A 21,582-nucleotide genomic window follows, 5' to 3' on the forward strand; every position below is an offset into this window, starting at 1 on the left:
AACATCCAACTGCAGATATAAGAAATGCATTAACTTAGAGCAAGGAGTTCAATTAGTTTGTTTCTGAACTGCAAGCCATTCAGTATCATATTTTCCTTATATTAGTGGTCATGTTCAGACAGATAGGATCATAGACACGTTTGGATTGGTAGGGACCTTAGAAGATCCACTAATTCCAACCCTCCACACCATGGGCATGAACACCTTCCACTAGAGCAGGTTGCTCAATCATCTCTTTTTACTTCTTACATTGATAAGAGTTAAAATATTTAGCACGCAGACCATACACTAACAAACCCCTCAACTGATGATAAATTATAAAGACTTCTCTTTCAACATTGTTAGAAAATGATAATGGGTTTACAAAAAGCTTATATATGCGTGCTTCTGAATGTTTTTACAAGCACCAGTGCATAGCTAATCATCTTCAGACATCTGAATAAGCGTTTTCAGGAAATGTTATGTTAAGCTTTGCTTTTTATTTCATCTTGATGGAAGCTAGAGCACCGATACGCCTGTGAAACAGGTCAGTAATAGACAGTATAAACCAGTCACATTCTTTCTTGGCTCACAAAAGTTATATAACAACAGTTATTTCCTCCAATACTGACAGCATCAACCACCAGTTTCTGATGCAGTTAACACATTTCCACCTACACCTACTACTACCAAGTCAAAAATCACAGGAAGGAGAAAAAGATTCTCTTCACAATTTGGACAACTTAAAAGGTTACAACCAATCATGTTAGTTTGCAAGATAATGAACAGTTGGAGTGCATTAAATATTTACAATCAAATAGCCCTTAGGGAAAGAAGAACTGGAGGATTTAGAGGAGCAAACATCCAACTAGTAGGCAGGAGAATGTGATACACAACTGCATTATTTTATCTATTTTATTTTTATCTGCCTTACACTTCTAAGTATCCTTTATTTTTTGGCCTCATTTACTGCATAACAGCACTGCTTGGTCTAGCTAGCTTAGTTTCTAAAGGCAAGTGTTGAAAAAGCTATAAGAATGAAAAGGAACTTAATAAAGTCACCTTTTTTTTTTTGCTGTAGTTGAGACAGCCCTGCTAAGGTTATCCACAACTTTTCTTCTACACAAGAGAAAGAAACCTGGCACAGAAATACTCTCTCTTGTTACATGGACAACCTTTAAAGATTAATGAGGACAAAAGAACTCTTTGGTTACATGAACACAAAAGTCTAGAAGTCTCATAAAATGAGAACTCCCTCTGTGTGTCCCAGTGCTATACTGATCCTTCTCCTGTAACGTCTAACTAGAATATATTATAGACACCACCTGAAGACTGAAAAGTACTGTGATTAAGAGTTATAAATTTCCTGGTCAGGTGCTTATTTAACAAAAGTCAGCAAGTTTCTACATGTAATAAATACCATGAAAATCAATTCAGTTTTTAAGAATTCCATTTATGTGGGTGGCAATCAGGTTGAGAATCACTGTTAAGCAGCAACAATTATGCAGACAAAACAGCCAAATCATTAAAATGGCTGGAGGCTGAATCATGATTAGACTTACTAAGACTTACTGTCTTTTATGCATAAACATTTCATTTTTTTCATCTCTATTTTCTCAATCTTCCAAAAGTGGAGTTAAGAGACTTACCAGCTTCCTGTGAATTCAATACTTCTAAGGCATGCATCATGGCACTTGCAAAGACATTGGCATCTTCTTTGCTGCCAAAATTCAGACCGTAGACTTGCCTTGCATCACGCCATTGGTGAAAGGTCTGTGTAGCCTGATTGTACTTCAGTCCTTTCGGAATGGCACAATTTATTACCACCTATAATAATGAAAAATTAAAGCAGTTTAAAGTGCTGTTTCATCCCAAGTTTCAGCTTCATTTAGTTTTTATTCCTTAACCATGTGGGCTAATGTTCGGTAAGGTATTTCTGCTTAAACTACTGAAGTTGATAATTTACATTTCAAATGATGTAGTATTTCCTAACAGCAATGTAGAACATCAACAGTTTCTTTACATGCATTTGGATTTTAGAAATCACCTTGGTTTTCCATCAACTTCAGAGTACTTGTGAGAATTTTTCTAACCAAGTTATCACCTTCCTACTCTGGCTGCTGAACCCCTTCACTTGCAGTGCTTTCAGTAACAGTTTACATGGATTTTTTCTATGCATCATAAGGTATCATCTTGCAAGATTGTTATGGCTCACATAAAAGCTGGTGAATTCTAGCCAGCAGCACAACCATTTGCTCCAAGCCAACCACTAAGAACATCGCATTGCACTTGGATAATCATATCCTCTCAGCTTTATCTACTGGTAAATGGCAAAATATATATATTTGTCCTCAGATAAATGCACAGATGCTACTTATTCCTTGGAATATGTGCTTAGTGACAGATCACATGTGAGATTATCATTCTATGTCACAGGTTTTCTTGATAAAAGATCAAGAAAAGAAGGTGAGAGAAATTTTACTCAAACAAAAAGATAATAGATATAACTCCACCTCAACTATCACAAGGCTGTTCATATTTCACAACACAGTACTAGTCTGCAATTTAATCAAGATCTACTAAATTCTTCATCAAGGGAATTAAGATGTAATCATTACTACTCTGTTCTCTACTTCTCAAAGTGGTAGTTGATCAGCATTACCAAATATCTAAAGGGTTTTTTAATTAACTGATCAGGGGAAATGAAAAACCAGGTATCCAACTTTCTGTAATACAGAAACAGCTAGAAAAAAAAAAAAAAAAAAGAACTGTTGGTACCAAAGTAGACTGCAGCTAACTGCATAAAAGAGGGAAGAACATCAGTTCTTAGATTAACATTTTGGCTAAAGGAGAACCAGATGACGTGCATACTAGTCTTCCTCCCTACCCTCTGTGTCTGCATGTAGGAAGGAATGGCAAAGGGCGTTCAAGGAATGTTGCTTTGAAGGTATGAGGCACTTCACTGAGGAAGGAAAAAATAGCAATACAGTTTTCATTACTTGAGTTAAAAATAAAAGTTTACTATTTACAATTCCCATTACTGAAAACCTATTTCTTAGTGTCAAGAAGAATTACAAAAATAGCTTACGATTTCTATTCAAAGTTTTCAGAGATTCACTTACCTGATGATCCTGAATCTTCCTGCCCACTACTCTGAATGTGTTGTTGCCTGTGTGATGATATATATGAACTCTGCTGAATCCAGTTGATCCTCCAGCTGGTACCCATTTCTTATTGGCATCATCATAGACCATTACAGCAGCTCGTGCTTGGCAGATACTCTGTTCACTGTTAAAAATACAAGTAATTTAAATTAGAACATAAAAGTTACCTAAGACAAATTATCTTTTTGGTTAAATCCTTTTTACTTGAAAAAGGAAAGTAATGCTTCTCGCACAGTCCTCTTTCATAAATTCAAATGCTAGCACTTTGACATTCTGCTTACAGGCATTCATTCTGAAAACCTGTGGCCATGACAAAGAAAGCATAACAACTAATGAAAGATCAAGAAGCGATTTACTTTTTTGCACCTTTTCGTAGCAGTTTTCTCCATACATGTTTTCCTTTCTCCTCACCACCAACCATGAATTTTAAATAAATGCTGAAACCATATACAAAGTTGTCCACAGAGACTGAAGAACAAAGAAGGTGTAGTTGTACTAGCTCCATACAATTAGTTTTCCAGGGGCGATTACTTCTACAAGAGGAGGCTTGGAAGGCCCTAGTTCCTGTTAACGCGTAAGGACTCAAAAATGTATGCATGTATTTCAAAAAATATACACACACACACTAGGATGAAGTTCAGCACACTAAAGTTCATCTGCTCACAAATGAAGTAATTTTTGGTTTTGACATTTTGCAGCAGTCAACATCTAGATGTTTTATTTCCTCCCTCAGGAATAGTTCTCTTGAAGACCTAAAGCTGCAATTTTATCATCAGGAGAGTTTATTGCTGCCATAAAGAGGGTTAGCTGTGGACAGTCATCTGGAAGATGAGGTGCAGTCTAAAGTTGGAAGGGAGCATATCATGAGCATCATCATAATAAAAACACAAGAAAGCTGAATATACCATAAGCACACAATTAGGAGGGGAGAGGGTGGAACTACACAAATTGTCTTTACAGCAAATGTCCAGCGCAGAGAAGAAATAAAAATAGAAGAGAATGGTTTCTTATCAGTAAGTCAAGTTCTCTGAACATTGCATTCCTGCAGACCCAGTATTATCCACAACACACGAGCTGTCTGGCTTGCAAGGAATGTGGCCTGCCATTCGGAGAATGGAAATGGCTGAAGAGACATGCATTTTTCATAACTTACAGAGGGACAGTAATGAAATGTGTGTTCATAAAACATGAAGGTGGGGAAATACAAATTCCCCTCACCTATCTTTTAAAGAAAAAATGCTGCGTTTCCCAGTATCTCATTTTCCATTTCCTGGAACAAGAAAATACTGCAGTGCGTCCAGCTGTTTTGTAAGCTTTCAATAATAATGTTTTTGACAAAGCACCAGTCACTGACATTACATCAGTTTCTACCACATTTGCCATGGCAGTCAACAACGACAACTAGAAAAATGCTTAAATGGTTTTCAAGTCTAGGGGAGAAAAGCGAAGAGAGATTGTGCTTCTTATGGTAGCAAAAGATTCAAGAAGAAATGAGGAAATCTGCTCGCAGTTATAGAAATGTGCAGTTCAAGAACATTGGACAATTGGACATATTGTCAAGGACAGTTCAAGAACATACTGGATTTCTCTATTTAGAGGATTCTGGCACATCACTATCTTACCAATGTTCAAATCCAGAAAGACTCCGCATTGTTCACAAAGCACAAAACAAATAATTGTGGTTTGCTAAAACACATAGCAGCAATATTACAGAAAACTTGAGACAATTTCTGAACCCAAAACATAGCTTCGCTACATTTGAATCTCGATTCAACGCAGGCATGATAAACCCCAGGTGACATGACAGGACCTAGGTACCGATTTGTAAGCGGAGCCATTATGTTTACAGTGTTCATCAAAACAAAAACAAAAACAAACGCACCTCAGATTCACAGTCACGTGGCAGACAAAACTTCATTTAGATTCTATTAAAAAATGGAGACACCGAGTATAAGCCAATATGTTTCAATAATAATCAAGGTAGAACCAAAGAATGATTAAGTAATGGTAAATGAGCAGACTTGATTAGTAGCACAGACCATCAAATTTAGCCTTCGTTTTCTCTGCTGTCACAGTCCTTCCACAAGTCCAAGTTTTCACAAAAGCTCTATTTTTACGTAATTTTATTTAATACTACTCGTTTTTACAGCTATTTGGTATGCAAGTAGCACAATCCATGAGCACGAATAAGATGACCTTGAGTACCATTTCTAGCTTTTCTTTAACAACTGTTCAAACTATTCTTAGTTCCGCTTCCCAGGCTATGCCTTATAACTGGAAATATCACACAAAAGTCTCAATCACAAATATTTCATGCTCCATTTGAAAGAATTTTGTTAATAGTAGTGGGTTATTCTTACCCATATAAAGATGCAAGATGATTCACATCCTTTAAAAAAATGGCAAATATGAACGATTTCCAGTTGACCTATTCTATTATTACAAAATAAGCACCCTGCCATCATTTCACGCAAATCCTAAAGCTAATCCTTTAATGTTCCTGATCTATAATTTTCATATCCAGGTATCAAACTGCAGATAAGAAACTCCCCTCCAGCTAGCAGTTCCCCCACCCATCACTCTGTTTACCAGCCTGCAGTAATTAAGACAGAAAAATGAAACTACCACCATCAGAAACAAATTAAACCACCACGGTGTGCTAGCTTTTTTCCCAAGGTTCAATAACTGTACATTACTAGATGCAGGGGAGATTAACTCAATTTCTTTCCCTTCTTTCCCTTAGCAAAAGTTCTACACTCTAAAACGATTACTTTTTACTTTTCAAGTAGTGCATGAATACGTGAGCTTTAGCAAATAAGAATCCTTAGGTCTTCTCTTCAGCGCTTATGTGACAATTCAGCATTTGAGCACGGCACATTACATTGCAGCAACTAGACATCATAAACTAAGTATTTAAGTCCCCCAAAATAACTCACATTTTAAAAATAAGATCCATACTGCACTAAACTGAAGGGACTACACCAAATCAATACCTATACAAGTAGCTCATTACTACATCCCTGACAAGTCTAAAAAAAAACAAGGTTTAGTTTGCTGTCCCTGATCCACCCTCTCCTAGGAAAATGCCAAATTTAACATAAGGGCTGTTACTAAAACTTGACCCTACACCCTTTGTGTTCCTCTACTATACATAAACTTCAGTTCAAAGGTGCAGGAGCCAAAATTAATCACAAGACTGCCTGCTATATTTCTTGCACTCCGAGCTTATTACGCTTCTCTGTTGTATTTCCAACACATGACAGGTCTTCACTCACCTCAGGATTTATACATGAATTCCACAATACTTTTTTTTAAATGCCCATGTGCCTTCACTGCATCAAAACCATTTTGGTGTGATTACAAGACTTATTTTTATGGACAGATTAGGGAAACAAACAAATTCTCTATGGTCACATTCCAGAACAAAAGGAAAAGGTCTTCATCTCTTCGCCGTGTCATTAGGCCTTTAAAGACATCCTTTGTTTGCTTGCCTCTACAATTTTTTTTCGTTTTCTTATGTGTTGTACTGCAGTAACAGTTATACTTGGCCTAGCCTATACCTCCCCAACAGAAATGTTCACTGGGGTACGCAGGAGAATAAGGGAAGACAATTCTCTCCAGCTCTACATGCTGCTGCCAAGACACACAGCTGCTCAAGAGCTGACTGCCAACTTACTGGAGAAGCGGGCTGGGGAACCAAAGTGACAATCTAAATCTTAACTAAGTAAAATCAAACGATTATCTCTTCCCAAGTAAATTTACTAAACTAAGCGTATGAAATTATATCTAGACAAGGGAGGATTCACGCCAAACAGTGCTTACCAAACCTCAGCAAGGCGAAGCATAAATCTCTTCCTAAAATCTACAGCTTGACAAATAGCTAGATAAATATATGTTAGGAACAGTTCTTCCATAGACAAAACTGTAAGACTGATGGTTAAACCCAACCATTATTCTGGATAAGTCCACCTACAGCAATACTATATAAAGCTAAAGACAGGGTGTTTGGCTTTTGTTGGGTGTGGGGGCAAGTAAAGGGAGGTCTGGCACTCAAAAAGCTCACAGAAAAAAAACACACAACATAGTAGTAAGGAATCGTAAGTATAAAATTATTCTTATGGGAGAATATACTTTCCACCTCCAGTGATGAGATCATATGGAAAGCTCAGAAAACACAGCAAACTGAACCCTAACTGACACGATTCTTTCGCCCAGATGGAACGCAGTCCTTCTTTCACATCCCAAATCCTTAAACTCACTGCACAGTGACACCAAGCAAGTCTGCTGACCTAAGCCTTCCCCACCTGCCCCAAAAGGCAACGCTTGTTTTTCCTCCCCCTCTACTGAGGTAGAGAAAATGATAAAGTGATGTCAATGCTCAAACGCATATGGAAAACTGCAGAATTGCAGCCACGGGAAAGGTGATTCAAATAAACGTATGAACCAAAGCAAGGGAAAGCTGAGATTGCTCAGGTTTTCAGTCTTTAGTGTCTTAGTGATGTAACAACTAGGGTTGAGTTTCGTTTATTTTTTGAAAATCATATCCCGCTACTTACTACTTCTGGTGATTCAGTGTTTATTTTTTTTTTTGGCTCATATGTTCTCAATTCATAGAAACACAACCTTCTTATACTGTGCAGTCTTCGTAGGGCAGAAAGGAATGGAAAGATGCTGACTCATCAAGTGCCTACTTAGGATTTTCAAACTGTGGCACAAAAGGTAGAAAAACTCCACACACTTCTAATACTGCTACCTGTAAATACACATTTTTATACAGCAACAGAACACTGGTCCAAATATCAAGTTTTATGTCTTGGTGGTGTTTTGTAAGATGATTTTCTCCACTTGTTCCTGAACCCCTACTGGCATAATACAATGAAAATGTATGTTTTCCACTTCACTATTAAAAAAAAACGTACTTGGCACTGCACCCTCCTTTCCATCAACCAAACTGGTATGTGTTCTAAATGGCTCATTCAGCTTAACTCAATAGTTATTTGCTAGCACCTTAAAAGTTGTTTTTTTTTTTTTTTTTTTTAAAAAAAAGTTTGCAATGCCCTCAAATAAGATACCTTCCAACTGGTAAGTTAGACGGGTTCTTATTTTTCCTTTTTTTTTTTTTTTTTTTTTGTATTGCACTGCAGAAACCTGGCTGAAGATGTTGCACGAAGCACTGTGTGCTTGGCACCGCAAAAGGAACCAAGTCCTGTTGTTGCTTGCATCCAGCTTCAAATGATGTGGCTTGTCCGCTCCAGGACCTCAGACAGTACAGTATTGAACTTGCTACTCAAGGCTTTAGAGCGAGAGCAATCTGAGACCAGCGTATGTACCTAATGACCGATTTCCATGCAGATTCTTCTCCTGACACTACAGCCTGAGTGGTTGTTGATTTCTCATAGCAGGTCAAACTCCTGCAAGAGTTATCATTCAACTGGGAGGTAAAAGCAGAGGGAGTAGCTCCACATTGCTTCATTAACAACTCCCATGAATTAGTACTTGCCTTTGACTAGAAAAACTTTTGATTGATAACAGATTCATTCCTCTCCCCCATTTTTTATTCTCTGATAGGGATAATCATTCATCTCTCCCACTTCTTCTCATGAATTACTCAGAACACAAATTAGCTGCAACACGAGAAACTACAGGGAAATCCGCATGGGAAAGTCCCAACTAGAATTAAAAAACACTACTGCCGAGGAGCAAGGGAAGCGGAATCTAACCATTGGGATTAAAAGCCTGCAAAGAAGTGAAGCCTTGCTTTTGGCACGGTATCCTGCAACACCACGTTCCAGAATTTTAGTTGGTATACAGCTGGTTGAAACTAAACGTCCTTTGCTCAATAAACACCTTCCACAAAGAAAACTGCTTTTCAACTCACGCGTAAAATCACTTCACGTTAATTTAAGAGCAGGCTGTTCTTACAGCAAGTAATTTACGAATAAATTTCTCTTCCAATAAATCTGTTCTTCCAGTTTCACAATTTTAGCAGCAAACCATTCCCTGGCAGCAGGTGACCATCAAAAATACTGAGGAAATCATGCCAGGACGCTCAGGTAGAAAAAAAGTATTATTTTGAACAGCTTAATCTCAAATGAAAGTCAGTATTTTTCATCATGACATTACCAATTTAAAACCCATGTTTTTTCTTTTTTTTTTTTTTTTTTTTTTTAATATTGTTGTACGCTACCACATTTAACACAAAAGTACACTATGCAGGGGACATGCAGTCGTTTCGAGTTGGCAATTTTGTTCTACCTGTAGGTTTTTTCATGCTAGTTAACATAAAATTCAGCATTTTTTTCATTAAAAACTGTTATCAAAGTTTGAAAACCCATGCCTGAGTCAGATGCTCAAAATTCATAATAAATTAGAAATATGAATCTTCTGAAAATTTCTGTACAAATTATTATTTTTTAATGAGCAATATTGAGAGAAAGCACACATTAAAACAGCCTGAAATAGGCATCTGAGAAACTGGAATAAAGAACTTGTTTCAGACACAAGCAGGGCAAGAAGTGGAAAAAAAAAGCCACAGAAGTGACATGGATGAGTTTCAATAGGAAGAAGAACACAGTAAAGTTTTGATTTATGTATTAACTAGGGTTTTATGTGGTTTATCTTAAAGAGAGAGGTGGATTCCAGGAAAAAAATTGTTGTATGTGTTAATTCTTAACCCATTCAAACTCAAAGGGAATAAAGGATACTTAACAGACAATATGATGACAGTCAAAGCAAGAAACAGCCACGTTACGAAGATGAACCTTAATAAAAGCAAAGCAATGACAGGAATTAATAATAGCAGAATCACAAACATGGATTTGGGGTATTTTGGGTAGCATGGAACTAGCTATATATGATTAACCATTTTTAACAGTATATAATATTATATTAATGTATATAAACACATAAGTAATTATAATCTCCATCCCAAGCTTAACTACATAAACCATCTGTGGAGTCAACGTTCCAATTTTCATCTCAAACTGAAGGTGACATTAAGACATGAAGCAAATACACATCACAAAAATTAATACCATATCCAATACAGGTTGAGCAAAGTTTAGAAGTAACTAAAGTTTCAGATCCAAAGCACAGGAGCAGAGGGAGAATAGCATCAGAAAGCTAAGTTTTAGTAAAAGAAATACCATCATCTTTGAAGCAGAAGTTTGCAGCCAGGAAGCACATTAAAAGGATAATTCCAAACTGTTGGAAGTCAAGGAGATGAGGAAGAAGGCTGGCATGGCTAAGCAGGAATCTGGAGTTTAGGTGGAAAAAGAAAGAATACGGACACTGGAAGCAAGGTCAGGCAACATGGGAAGACTACAGAGATGCTCTTCGCAATTGCAGGGAACACATGGTCTGGCTATTTAATTACAATGGATTTGTAAGTGAGGAGAGGGTGGAAGAATAATTTTTCTAGACATTCTTATTACCCTGTTGAAATATAACCTTATGTTTAGTCTCCTTAGAAATATGACAGAGGATAATTCAGGTTACGCTTCTTCCATGCACTCATCCATATTATTTTTTTCTTTTATCCTCCTACACAGGTTGTTCTCTTCAATATGGCATTCTTGGTAATTAATTTATCCAGATATTTTTCCTGAAACTATTGCACTCAAATCAATTTTTCCATTCATTCTTCAAACATTTTTCTGAAAGGCATTTATGACTTTACTTACAGTAGAAGGTTATGCAGAATCTACGCAGTAATTTAAATAGATTAAGTTTCCGCAATGCATTTTCAATAGTGGCATTGCAACCCAAAGGTTAGTGTCACAGGCTGGCTAATATTGCTTGGAGAGCAGTTTTTTTTAGGAAGAATCATAGCTTGGTAGGTTCAAATCCATTAGCTTAAGACCAGTGACAAAAGCTAACCAGATACTTCCTTCCTATAAATAATCTATATTTGATCATTCATTGTTTTCTTTGCTATAATTCTATGAATCTGAGCCTAGTCACATTATGTAAGGTCTTCAGTGGGCATGAAAAAACACCACCATCTTTAGCAGCTAGATAGACTGTTGTTGACAATTTTATGACATTTAACATACATTTCCTAATTTTCTATATGTGTTTTAACAAAAAATGACCACACATTGTTTCTTAAGCTTTCACCACATGGTACAAATCACAGCTTTCAAAGCCCAGACTCCCAGGGCAATCCGAGTCCTTGAACACTGCAATAGAATCCGTCATTGCCTTCCCATTGCTGTAGATCACGTAACTCATTTTACTTCCAGATAAAGAACGCTCATCTTCTCTCAAAATAGTGTGATAGTAGCATTTTTACATAACCTAGTTAATATTATTGATGCCTCTTATGTACAGAACTGTGTAAAGTGAACGTGGCTGATCTTTGAGACATTACAGCCCCGGTGCTAATATACAAATACACAATTCACAGCTCATTACAAGCAAGATTGTTGTATGAAATGCCTTTCTAAAACTTACTGTCACCTAAAAAATACAAAATAAAGCCTATTTAGTTAAAAACAAGTGCTCTTTGCACCCAGTGCTCACTGCGTTGACATCAATACAAACCAATCAAAGAAAATGTGGATCCACGACAGAAACAAGACAGGCTAGCTGGCTGCAAAGGACACAGAAGAGACTACATGTATTTGCCTCAGTCTCTACCAACAGGTTTCCTTCACAGACTTCCCAGATGCACCTGCTTCATTGCAGTCTGGAGGAACTGAGTACTTACTGCCTGTGGTAGAGGAAATTTAAGTCAGGGGCTCCTTTTCAATAGAGGATATGTGGCAAGATGATTTGCTCTGCCAAAGGGAGTGATGTCTTTTAATTTGACTTTAGCAAGGCTTTGGGCACAGCGTTCCACAGACCTGTAGTCCTGTTCGGGCTACAAAGTGGGGGGGAGGCTTACAGTGAGGAGTTCAACTGGTAAGCTACTGCCAATGAACGTCTCAGGGTCAGTAACTAATACTGTTTAATGTCTTCGTTAATGACCAGGAAAGCAGGATGGAATGCAATCTCAGCAAGCCCGTGGATGGCTGGTCCCAAACCAAAGAGATCGATATGCTGACCAGTAGAGCTGTGATTCAGAGGAGTTTCAGCAGGCTGAAGAAACCAGTTGACAGAAGCCTCAACAAATTCAAAGAAATAGAGAAAAAACTGCACCTGTGACTATGTAATGACCAGCTGGTAGGAAATGATTATCTCCCTCCATTCAGCACTTGTGATACTGTATCTGGAACAGTGTCCAGGTTGGAGCTCCCAGGTACATGGAAGACTGACAAATTGGAGTATGCCAAACAGAAAAACATTAAGGGGCTAGAGAAAAGTATGTATGAGAAGCTGAGACAGCTGTGTTTGTTTAGTCTTAAGCTAAAAGGCAGGCACTTCATTGCCAATCTCAACCACTCAACAGGTCATTATAGAGAACAGTTAGACTCTTCTCAGAAGTGCACAAGAGAAGGATGAGACTTATGGTCAAAGGTTGCAAAAGAAGAGCTTTCAACCACGAAACAAGCAGTTGCACCAGTAGAGCTATGAAAAACTAGAACAGGCTGCCAGAGAAGCTAGCTGGGGAATCTCCATCCTCAAAGACTTCAAAATTCAGCTGGACAAGGCCCTGAGCAACCCAACCTAACTTTGACAACGGCCTGGTGTGAGCAGGGGACTGCTGCAGGTGAACTCCCAGAACTCCCATGTTGACTAAATCACACCACAGCTCTAGAAAAGAAAAGAAAACAAACAAACAACACTCTTTGAGGAGGTCCCACTGATTTGCAGATGTGTCATCAGAAGTTCCTTATTTATAACAATTACTGTTTTGGCGCCTCATTTTACTGGAAGCTCTTCCCACAGATTAACATCACGCATTTCACACTTGCGGTTTCAACCAGCCTCTCCTTGTGTAGGACACAAAGACGTTCATTTATAGAGCTCCGGCAGTTCTAATGCTTAATGTCTGAAACAGAGAGGTTTAAATAAACCATGAATTATTTATAGCACTGACCTGTACTACAAAACAAATGTGTAAGTATTTAAAATAGTCTAAAATAGCTTCATAAAATGCTGTTATGATTAGCAAAGTGGCTCATTGAGTCTCTACACGAAAGGGAAACAAAACACTAGTGTTCTCACTCGGTCCTTCCATAGTTGGATACAACAGAAAAAAACATTGAACTGAAGGATTTGGTAAGATCCAGATGAAGGAAATCTCTCAGTACTTTTCCTTTTTACATCAAAAGAACCAAGTTTTCAGTCTTCAACAATTTATAGATCTCCCTGAACTTTCCATAATTCTTTCTACTATTAAATACACACCCCATGAACTGTTCAAGGTATAACGAAGTGAGACAGAAAAATTTGGGCACGTTATTTGAACTGAAACACTGCTATTCAAGAATGAAGTGGAAGGATTACTCCAAACCTCTTATAGGCAATATTCACACAATCCCAGCGTGCTTCCTCTCCTCCTCCCCAATGCTTCTGTTTTGTAAAGGAGCACCCAGCAACACACAGAAGGGAATCCAACTGGTACTCTCAATAGAGTAAGGCAGGAAAAGTGAAGTGTGTTTTTTAAGAAGCAAATGAATAATGTTTCTGGATGTCCAGAGAACGGAGGAAGGCAGAGGAAAAGATTTTAGGAATTTAAGATGTTTAGTCAAGTACTAAAAGAAATCAGTAAGGACTGCAGTTATACACCAAGATGGTTAACAAAGGAAGCTGCTAGAACCACAAGTGAAAGGAAATTCTTTCTCAAAAAAGAAATTGGACAAATACCTGACACTGCTGATCACAATACTCTTCAACTGTTTGTTCCAAGGAATAACTGGTTAGATCAGTCCAACTTTTCCGCATGCCAAAGCTCTTCACAACCACTTCCTCTTCCTTTTGCCCTCACACAAAGCTTTCCCTTTTCGCTTCTACTGCGCTACCTGCTGCAACTGCTCCATTCTTTCACCTCCTCTCTCCTTCTTCCCTTCCTCCTCTCAATTACGCTTTCTTGCCCCAGCAATACCTCTCACTCCACAGTCCTTGGTTAAGGTGACCAACTCCTCCAACTCCCTGTTTTCCGACAGGTGCTGTTCTCACACCTCTGGGTGAAGCCATCTCTCTGCAGCCCCAGCCCATGGCTAACTCCACTTCCTCACCAGTGCTGCTGCTTCCAGAAATTGCCCATCTCTCATCACACGCCATCCCTGCTACCAACGAGCAGCGGATGCACTGCACTCTCTGCTGCTATTTATTCCAAGCTGGCCCCAAATCAAACCACGCAGTTGCAGCAGACCTTGAAGAGAGGTCACAAGGAAACCCGCACGTCATTTACACAGAAAATACGCTCACCAGAGAGATGCTTCTCCCCAGTTTGGAAACAATGGATAAGAAAAACCCCATTTCAAAACACAGCATTTTTTCACCCACCTGATTCATGGCCTGCTAGAACAAAAGTGTAAGCACTGAGAAGTTGTCTGCATTTTCACACAGCAGCTCATAGGGCACTGGATTTATTTACAAGAAATCCAGGGAAGAATTAAAAACTGAAGAGATGTATATACAACTGCAAAACCAGGGAAGTATCCATCATGTTAATAATGCTAATGTTCTCTGAAAGTATGCCCTATCTAGCACAATGGGTTTTTCTGTTTTTCACAGCAGTAACAAAGCATCAAAGATAAAGTAACACATCCATTTTCTGGAGTCAATTGTGAAATACCTTCCATTCCCTGAAATAACTGAAATCCTAAAAGCTTCGTCTCTTGCTCTGTCTACCCCACTTCATCATACTCTTCTTCAGAAAGTGACAAGTGTATGCTGAAGGACGTGTAAGAGGTGATGATTTTCCCTATCTGAAAGACTTAATACGAGGAACTTTCCTAACCCGGCATTTCATCACAGCAGCACAGCAAACTGTTGTAACATCCATACCAGTCCCTTCTTCCCCTGCCACACACACACACTTTTGGAATCTTTTTCAAGTTTAATCCAGCATTATGTTAAATCCTGTTTCTTCCCCACACCATTTAGTCTCTAAACATCACTTTTTAAACAAGCGATTTTTTTTTCACTCCTATAGCCTAGTTATTAGTAATATCCTTCTTGAAGCAGTTAGTTAAGCAAAAGTTAGCAATTCCAGAAGCCCTTCAAGTGAGGTTTCAAGTCAGTCAAGGTTTAAGATCCTAACTTGAAGAAAGCCCTGCCCCAACTACCCTCCCTCCCGATTCCTCACATCTTCCAGCAAGTTTTCCTAATATACTTCAATCAAGGTACTAAAGTTTGCCTTTCTGAAACCCAGTCCCTTAGATCTAAGTACACTTTTGTACACTCTTAAATGCAACTTAACCTAATCATTAACTTAATCATTCAGACCTGTGATCATTTTACCTCTGAATACCCTTCATACAGCGTTATTTTTGCCAAACAGCAAAAATTTCAGTGTTTCCTCAGGTCTGAAAGTTTGCCTTCAACAATGAATCATTTTGAAGACAAGGTGGCAAGGGTGTTTTGATCTAAAAACACAGCCACTGTTTTCTGGCAGTCATGCTTGATTTAAAGAGAAAACCCTTTTTCAGGAGCTGCTGGAGGAATTCAGTCTCTCCTGAAATACCGGTGCTATTGTAACTAACAGCACAGAGAGGTTACTTCTATTTTTATGAAGCTACAGGCAAAATGAAGTGTTCTGCTCTTCTCCAACTACTAGAGAAGGTACAGCATAAGCAAAAATATGAAAATCAATGCCAGAATCCACTGTGAAAGTATTTTGAGTCTCCATGACCCACTTTCAGCTTTGAACACCAACAGACAATGGCAGTAACTAATTCAATCTAGTAAATAATTAACGTTAACATTTGTGCATTCGATACATGTAATGTTTTGTCCTAAAAATAGGGATGATTGAGACACACCACGAACCATTAAGTAGGAGCTTGACCTGCTCAATCACGTGCCTACCACAATGAAGGTGAAGCAGCAGAACCACACGTCCATCAATGCAGAAGCGTGCTCTCAGCACTTGTTTGAAGGTTGCCTTTTGGTTTTAATCCGTGCAGAGCAGCTAGTATAAACTGACACTTGAATTGTCATCTCTGTAAGACAGGCTATTTTTCAACACATCTTGTGTCTCTCAAATAGATGGTCTATTACCAAAACTCTATAAAAAGTGGTTACCCTACAGGGAAAAGAAGAACACTCTTACTCTGTAGCAGAAAACACATGTATCTGAGTTACTAAAACATGATACACACTCACATTAGTTAAAATTGATCAACAATTTATAAAACTGGTCCCAAAGGTGTTGCTAATATCCACGGCTTTTCCAGAGAAAGCAGCATAGTGTAATTTTTTTTAAGACTGTAACGTTTCCCCCATTTTAGGAGGTTTGTGCGTTAGCTTCTTAAATATTATCTTAGATCTACCTTCATACCAGAAAAATAGTTACCAAGTTAAGCAACAAGAAGCTGTTTGCATTGGTTTCTTGTTCCTGCTTCACAAGTATTCAGTTGTCTCCTCAGTTCTTTCTGCTTTACAAACATTCAGGTTGAGACAAAACCTGAATTAAGACTGGAAAGTTAACTCATTTTCGCAATAACATCAACCTCACGTTTTAATCTGTTAAACAGTAAGAACTACAGCAATACAAGGACATACTCATGTTCATTTGAAGACCTTCTGTTCCATTACTACCTCTATCCTCAGGTTTTAAAAGCAAACTGCATCGCATTTGCTGGTTATAATGGCAAAAGGACACTACTTCCTAAGAGTCCTTGCAATTCAAAACCTTCACACACCAATCTGTGCACACAGTACATCTGTACGAACAGGCATGAAAAATTATTCAACAAACCCAAATCTCTGCATGTAAATTTCCGTGGGTATTTGGGCACAAGACCGGACTCGAGAACAAGCTAAACCTGGAAACAACATTACTCAAAAAAAGACCAGAGTTGTTTTTTTAATGTTCTATTATATGCATAATAAAATATATAACAAATTCCATTGTGTACACATTTTTATACACAATAGTACTATCAACACAGCTCAGGAAGTCCCTTAAAGTTCTGACAAAAGTATTTTTTTTTCCTTTTAGGGCACAGAAAAAAAGGTTGTTTTTTTTTTTTTTTCCAGCTTCCTTTACTGGAGAAAAAAAAGGAAACTTTAATTTTCAGAACACTATAGTAAGACCTAAAACCAGACCCAATAAGAGTGTGTTTATTATGTTACTGTCAAAATTGGAAGGGCTGTTTAGACACTTCTCCCTCCCTAAGTACCACAGTTACAATTAGATGCCAGTTATTCTATCTTCTCATATTTAGGGAGTATAACTGACTATACCTAAGCTCACATTGAAAGCACAGTGTGTAAACCAAAAGTAGTGCACAGGTTAATACTACTTTGTAGGGTTTTTTTCTGCTAATCTTTTTCTTTCTTTTTTTTTTTTTTTTTTTTACTTCTGTTTCTTCAGTGAATTATTATATAAGCAAACGCCTCTCATTAAATTTGAAGTACAAATTCAGTGCAAAGAACACCAATACAAGCAGCCCAAGCAGAAGAGCAGCTGTAGCCAATTAAGGCTTTTATTCCGAGGTTTTAGTATTAAAAATACAGCAGAAGCACAAACAGCTGGAGACCTATACTAATGACTGCTTTCCAACTGCAAAAGGAAAGAAATCATTCATCAACTCCAACTGGAAAATGAATATTTAAAAACATAATTACGTATTCATTGATTATGTGTGCTAATAAAGTATTTGGTCGAGTAACTGTAATGCAAAGGTGAGCTGAAGAATGATTGTGCTAGAAAATCAAGGCTCCTTATCAGTACACCCCTTGTTTAGGTTTGTATTAACTGGAAGTGCCAAAAAGCTTTATCTGTAGACAGATTTTCACTAGTTCATCTAATACTGCAGTAACTATTGGAAAACATTTTAAAGTATAAAAGCAGCACAATCCAGCTGGCATCCCACAGACCTTCATCATTATACAGGGTAGCTGCTATGGATCAAGAAATTTAATGCATCTTTCTTAATCCTAAACCAGTTTAGCCACTGTATTACCTTTCCTCTGCAGCTATATCCTCAATTTAGAAGCCATCTTTTCCAGGCCGTCTTGGATTATTTTTTAATCATCATTTTGTTGTTCTCTGCAATAGTCATTTAAGTGCTAAGATACCTTAAACCCCATGGCACAGGACAAAGTTCTGCTATTTATAGCCTTTACTACTGGGCTGTGTTTCTCTAGCATCACGACACCTTTCTAACTCGTACTTTCAGAAGTTTAATCTTTAAACCACGCAGGGTGCGTCCTTCATCTCACCTCCTGTAAAAGCTTTGGGAATCCTACTCTCCACCTGGGGTGTTCCCAAAGACAGGCTGTATTTACTGCTGACATTGGCAAGTTCGGACTGCCAACAAAGGGCAGGGGGAGTCATTTTTTGTTGGCTTTTTTTAAACTCAGGCTACATACACTACTACACTGATGTGCACACAGCTTGGTAACAGCAGCTACAGAGAGCTGTTTCATTTGGTTATCTGCAGTTGTTACCCACCCTACAAAAGGCCTCTTTTAGGTAAGCAATGTGCAAGACAAGGGCCTTCACACAATCACACAACATTGCGCTTTCAGAATAGCTACACATTCACATCCTGCAACATGTCATCCACTGCTAGCTTAAAGCAAGCAAACAAAACCAGGCAGACACAGAAATAAGAGATTTTTCTTTTCCTATGTTTTATGCCATATGTGGGTATACACTACAACCACAGCTCATTCCGCTGGTCCCTCACACATTATAATCCATTCTCCATTTACGCATAAACAATTGTCCAAATGCACTTCTCCAAAATCACAGGGTGAAGTTTAGCAGTAAGATCTGGTTAATGTAACATGAAACAAAGTCAACGGAACGGAGTTTACACACCTGTATGCATGAAATGAAACAGCAATACTCCATAAAACACTAACAAATTTGTTAAAGACTTAAGGAAATTATATTCTTTTAACTTCCACACAAACATTTTTTTTCTGGTTTTGTCTTTATAAAGTTTCAGTCTTATTGCAAAAAGGAAAACTGTTCATTCTCCCTGTTCCTATACAGAAAAAGCATTCACTGCCTGTATGAAATGAGTCATTTGATTTAGCAAAAAATCTAAAAAAAAAAATAATCAAGCAAGACTGTTGAGATAAAGTCTTTCAAGACTTCCAACAGGGTTTCTCAGACACTACATGCCAGTAAGTGCACATTAATCATATGACTAACCATATTTATCAGCCCGTACACTTCTGAATCCATCTGCCACCGCGCTGGTTAGGATAACACAAAGCCAGGCTAGGAGCAGCACGTGCTACTCAGGCAGTTCTTCCCCTTCTCACACTCACACACAAGGGTCTGCAGACGTGCTTCATCACTTTTACAAAAATCAGAATTTTGACAGATTTGTAACAAGAAAAAAAAAAAAAAGCTGGGGGAACTCAAGGTTCTGATTACCAGAAGTGAATCACAAGCTGGAAACCTTCAGAAGGGCTGTTTCAGGCAGCAGGAGAACAGAAGCCCCAGCTAACCAGCTAGCCATGCTGTCAGCAGAATCCTCTGCATAACCCAGTCAAACTTCTGGTTTGGTTTAGAAACTAGTTGCTTCAGCTTTTATTTAGTTGATCAAAGGCTGCCAGTGATCTAGACAGACTAATCAGTTCCAGGCCTCATTAAAAACAGTAGTCTGAATGTCAGTAGCTGCTTTCCTTACAGTAGTCAGCATCACAGCATGATGCTGTGTCTATTTAAATCTAGATATGGCAACACAGCTCCTCCTGCTAGCAGAGGCATCAGTCAGTGTTAACAACTAGTATCTCTTAAAGCAAGTAGGGACACACACATCCTGACAAGCTACAACAGCAAGAATTCTCTCTAAAAGCAAATATTTAAGTATTACTTTAGCTGAAGTGGAATCAGGCCTGACTATTGATGAGGAATGCTGCTCCTGGAGACGGCACAGCTTACCCTTGTGTTCTCCACCGTAACACCCCCCAAAAACTTCCCAACTTCAGCAGTCATTTTAAAGAATATATCAAAATGAAACTAGTGCAATAACGAGTAGCAACGTGGAATCCTACTTCTTCCTGGTTAACAGGGATCAGAAAAAAATTAGTAAGCTGCTTTGGTGGAAAGCGAGCATTTGTAGCAATTGGAAATCGGAGCATAGACCGAACGTTCACAAGTCCTTACAAAACACAGCATATAGGGGGACCCACCGTGAGCATCAGTATGTCCTTTAAGCCAGCAGGTGAGAAACAGAGGAGCCTTCACAGAGGTGAAGCAGAACCTTGAACACCACAAAAAATGGTGCTTCAGATAAAGACATTCGGTTTATGCAGCAGCAGGCTGGTGAAAATACAAGACAGTTATTTTATGTAGCAGTATAAACCAAGAGGGAATGCCTTCAGACAAAATTAAAAACACATACACAAAAATAGTACTTAAAAACAGAGATGCATAGAACAGAAATTCAACTCCTTTACATACCAACCAGCATTCATACTGGCCTCGTCAAAACGATTCAAATAGTATCATCACCAGTATCTGACCAAGAAGTTATTAATTAATAAGTGGCAAATCTACCCCAAAATATGAAAGGAATGTTTGTAAAAACCTATATTCTGCAGGTAACTGTGAATTTAAGATTTGCCATTATACCCCCTTTTCTGTGACAAGCCTATCAATAAACAGCCTGTCACAAAAGAGCATATAAACAAGTTTTAACTGCTGGTTGTCATATGGGAACTGTCTGTAATAACCTGGCTCAGATGACGCAGGCCCATACAAGCATATACACAAATAAGTCTGTCCTGATAGGAAGATACATGAGATCCCATAGAAGAGATAGGGGCTATCTTTCATCGTTACCCAACTAACAATGAGGAAAGAAAAACAAGCACTATGTTTTTGGCATCTAAAATAAAAACATGTAAATAAATAATAAAACGGAGGTAGATGAAATCTAAACGGAAAAATTAACCTCAATTAGCTTTCTGGAGAGCTTAGTTCAGAGAAGTACCCTTTAGACTGTGGAATTACCTGCAGACAAAAAGTAGGAAATCACTTGCGAAGGCAGCAGCACACATAAGAAAGCAACAGGGGGTAAGAAAGTAAAGTAAACCATGCAATGAAATACTTAGAAAAATGAAATCTCACACAAGTTCCTGAAAAGGTTAGGCTTGTCAAGATAAACTTGACACTTGCTCCTTCACTCTGTAGTTCAGAGTGTCTCTGTGCATAAGCAGCTCAGCCCTTGAGCGGTGCAACCAGCAGAGCGTACCCTCGGCCAAGAGTTGCACGCACCCCTTTTTGGAAACTCTCCAGGAGTGGACAGAGCCCTTCTGTATGCAACATTACCTCGGTCAGTGACACGAGTCAGCACCTTGTATCATTTATTTAGATAGACAGATAGTGATTTTGGTTATAACACGCATAGATAAC

General features: G+C 38.3%; 1 protein-coding gene across 6 annotated transcripts in view; it reads right to left on the reverse strand.

Moving 5' to 3' along the window:
* ENAH (ENAH actin regulator) overlaps positions 1 to 21,582 on the reverse strand; it is an 86,889-nt gene that overhangs the window by 38,964 nt on the left and 26,343 nt on the right. For all 6 annotated transcript variants that reach the window (XM_084284892.1, XM_084284891.1, XM_084284890.1 and 3 more), the window contains exons 2-3: positions 3,102 to 3,267; positions 1,629 to 1,806 (exon numbers count right to left, since the gene is read on the reverse strand). In XM_084284892.1, coding sequence (XP_084141018.1) covers positions 1,629 to 1,806; positions 3,102 to 3,267 — 344 coding nt within the window. The remainder of the gene's footprint in view (positions 1 to 1,628; positions 1,807 to 3,101; positions 3,268 to 21,582) is intronic.

Source organism: Netta rufina, assembly GCF_964035555.1.
Source record: "Netta rufina genome assembly, chromosome: 3".
Classification (NCBI taxonomy): Eukaryota; Metazoa; Chordata; class Aves; order Anseriformes; family Anatidae; genus Netta; species Netta rufina.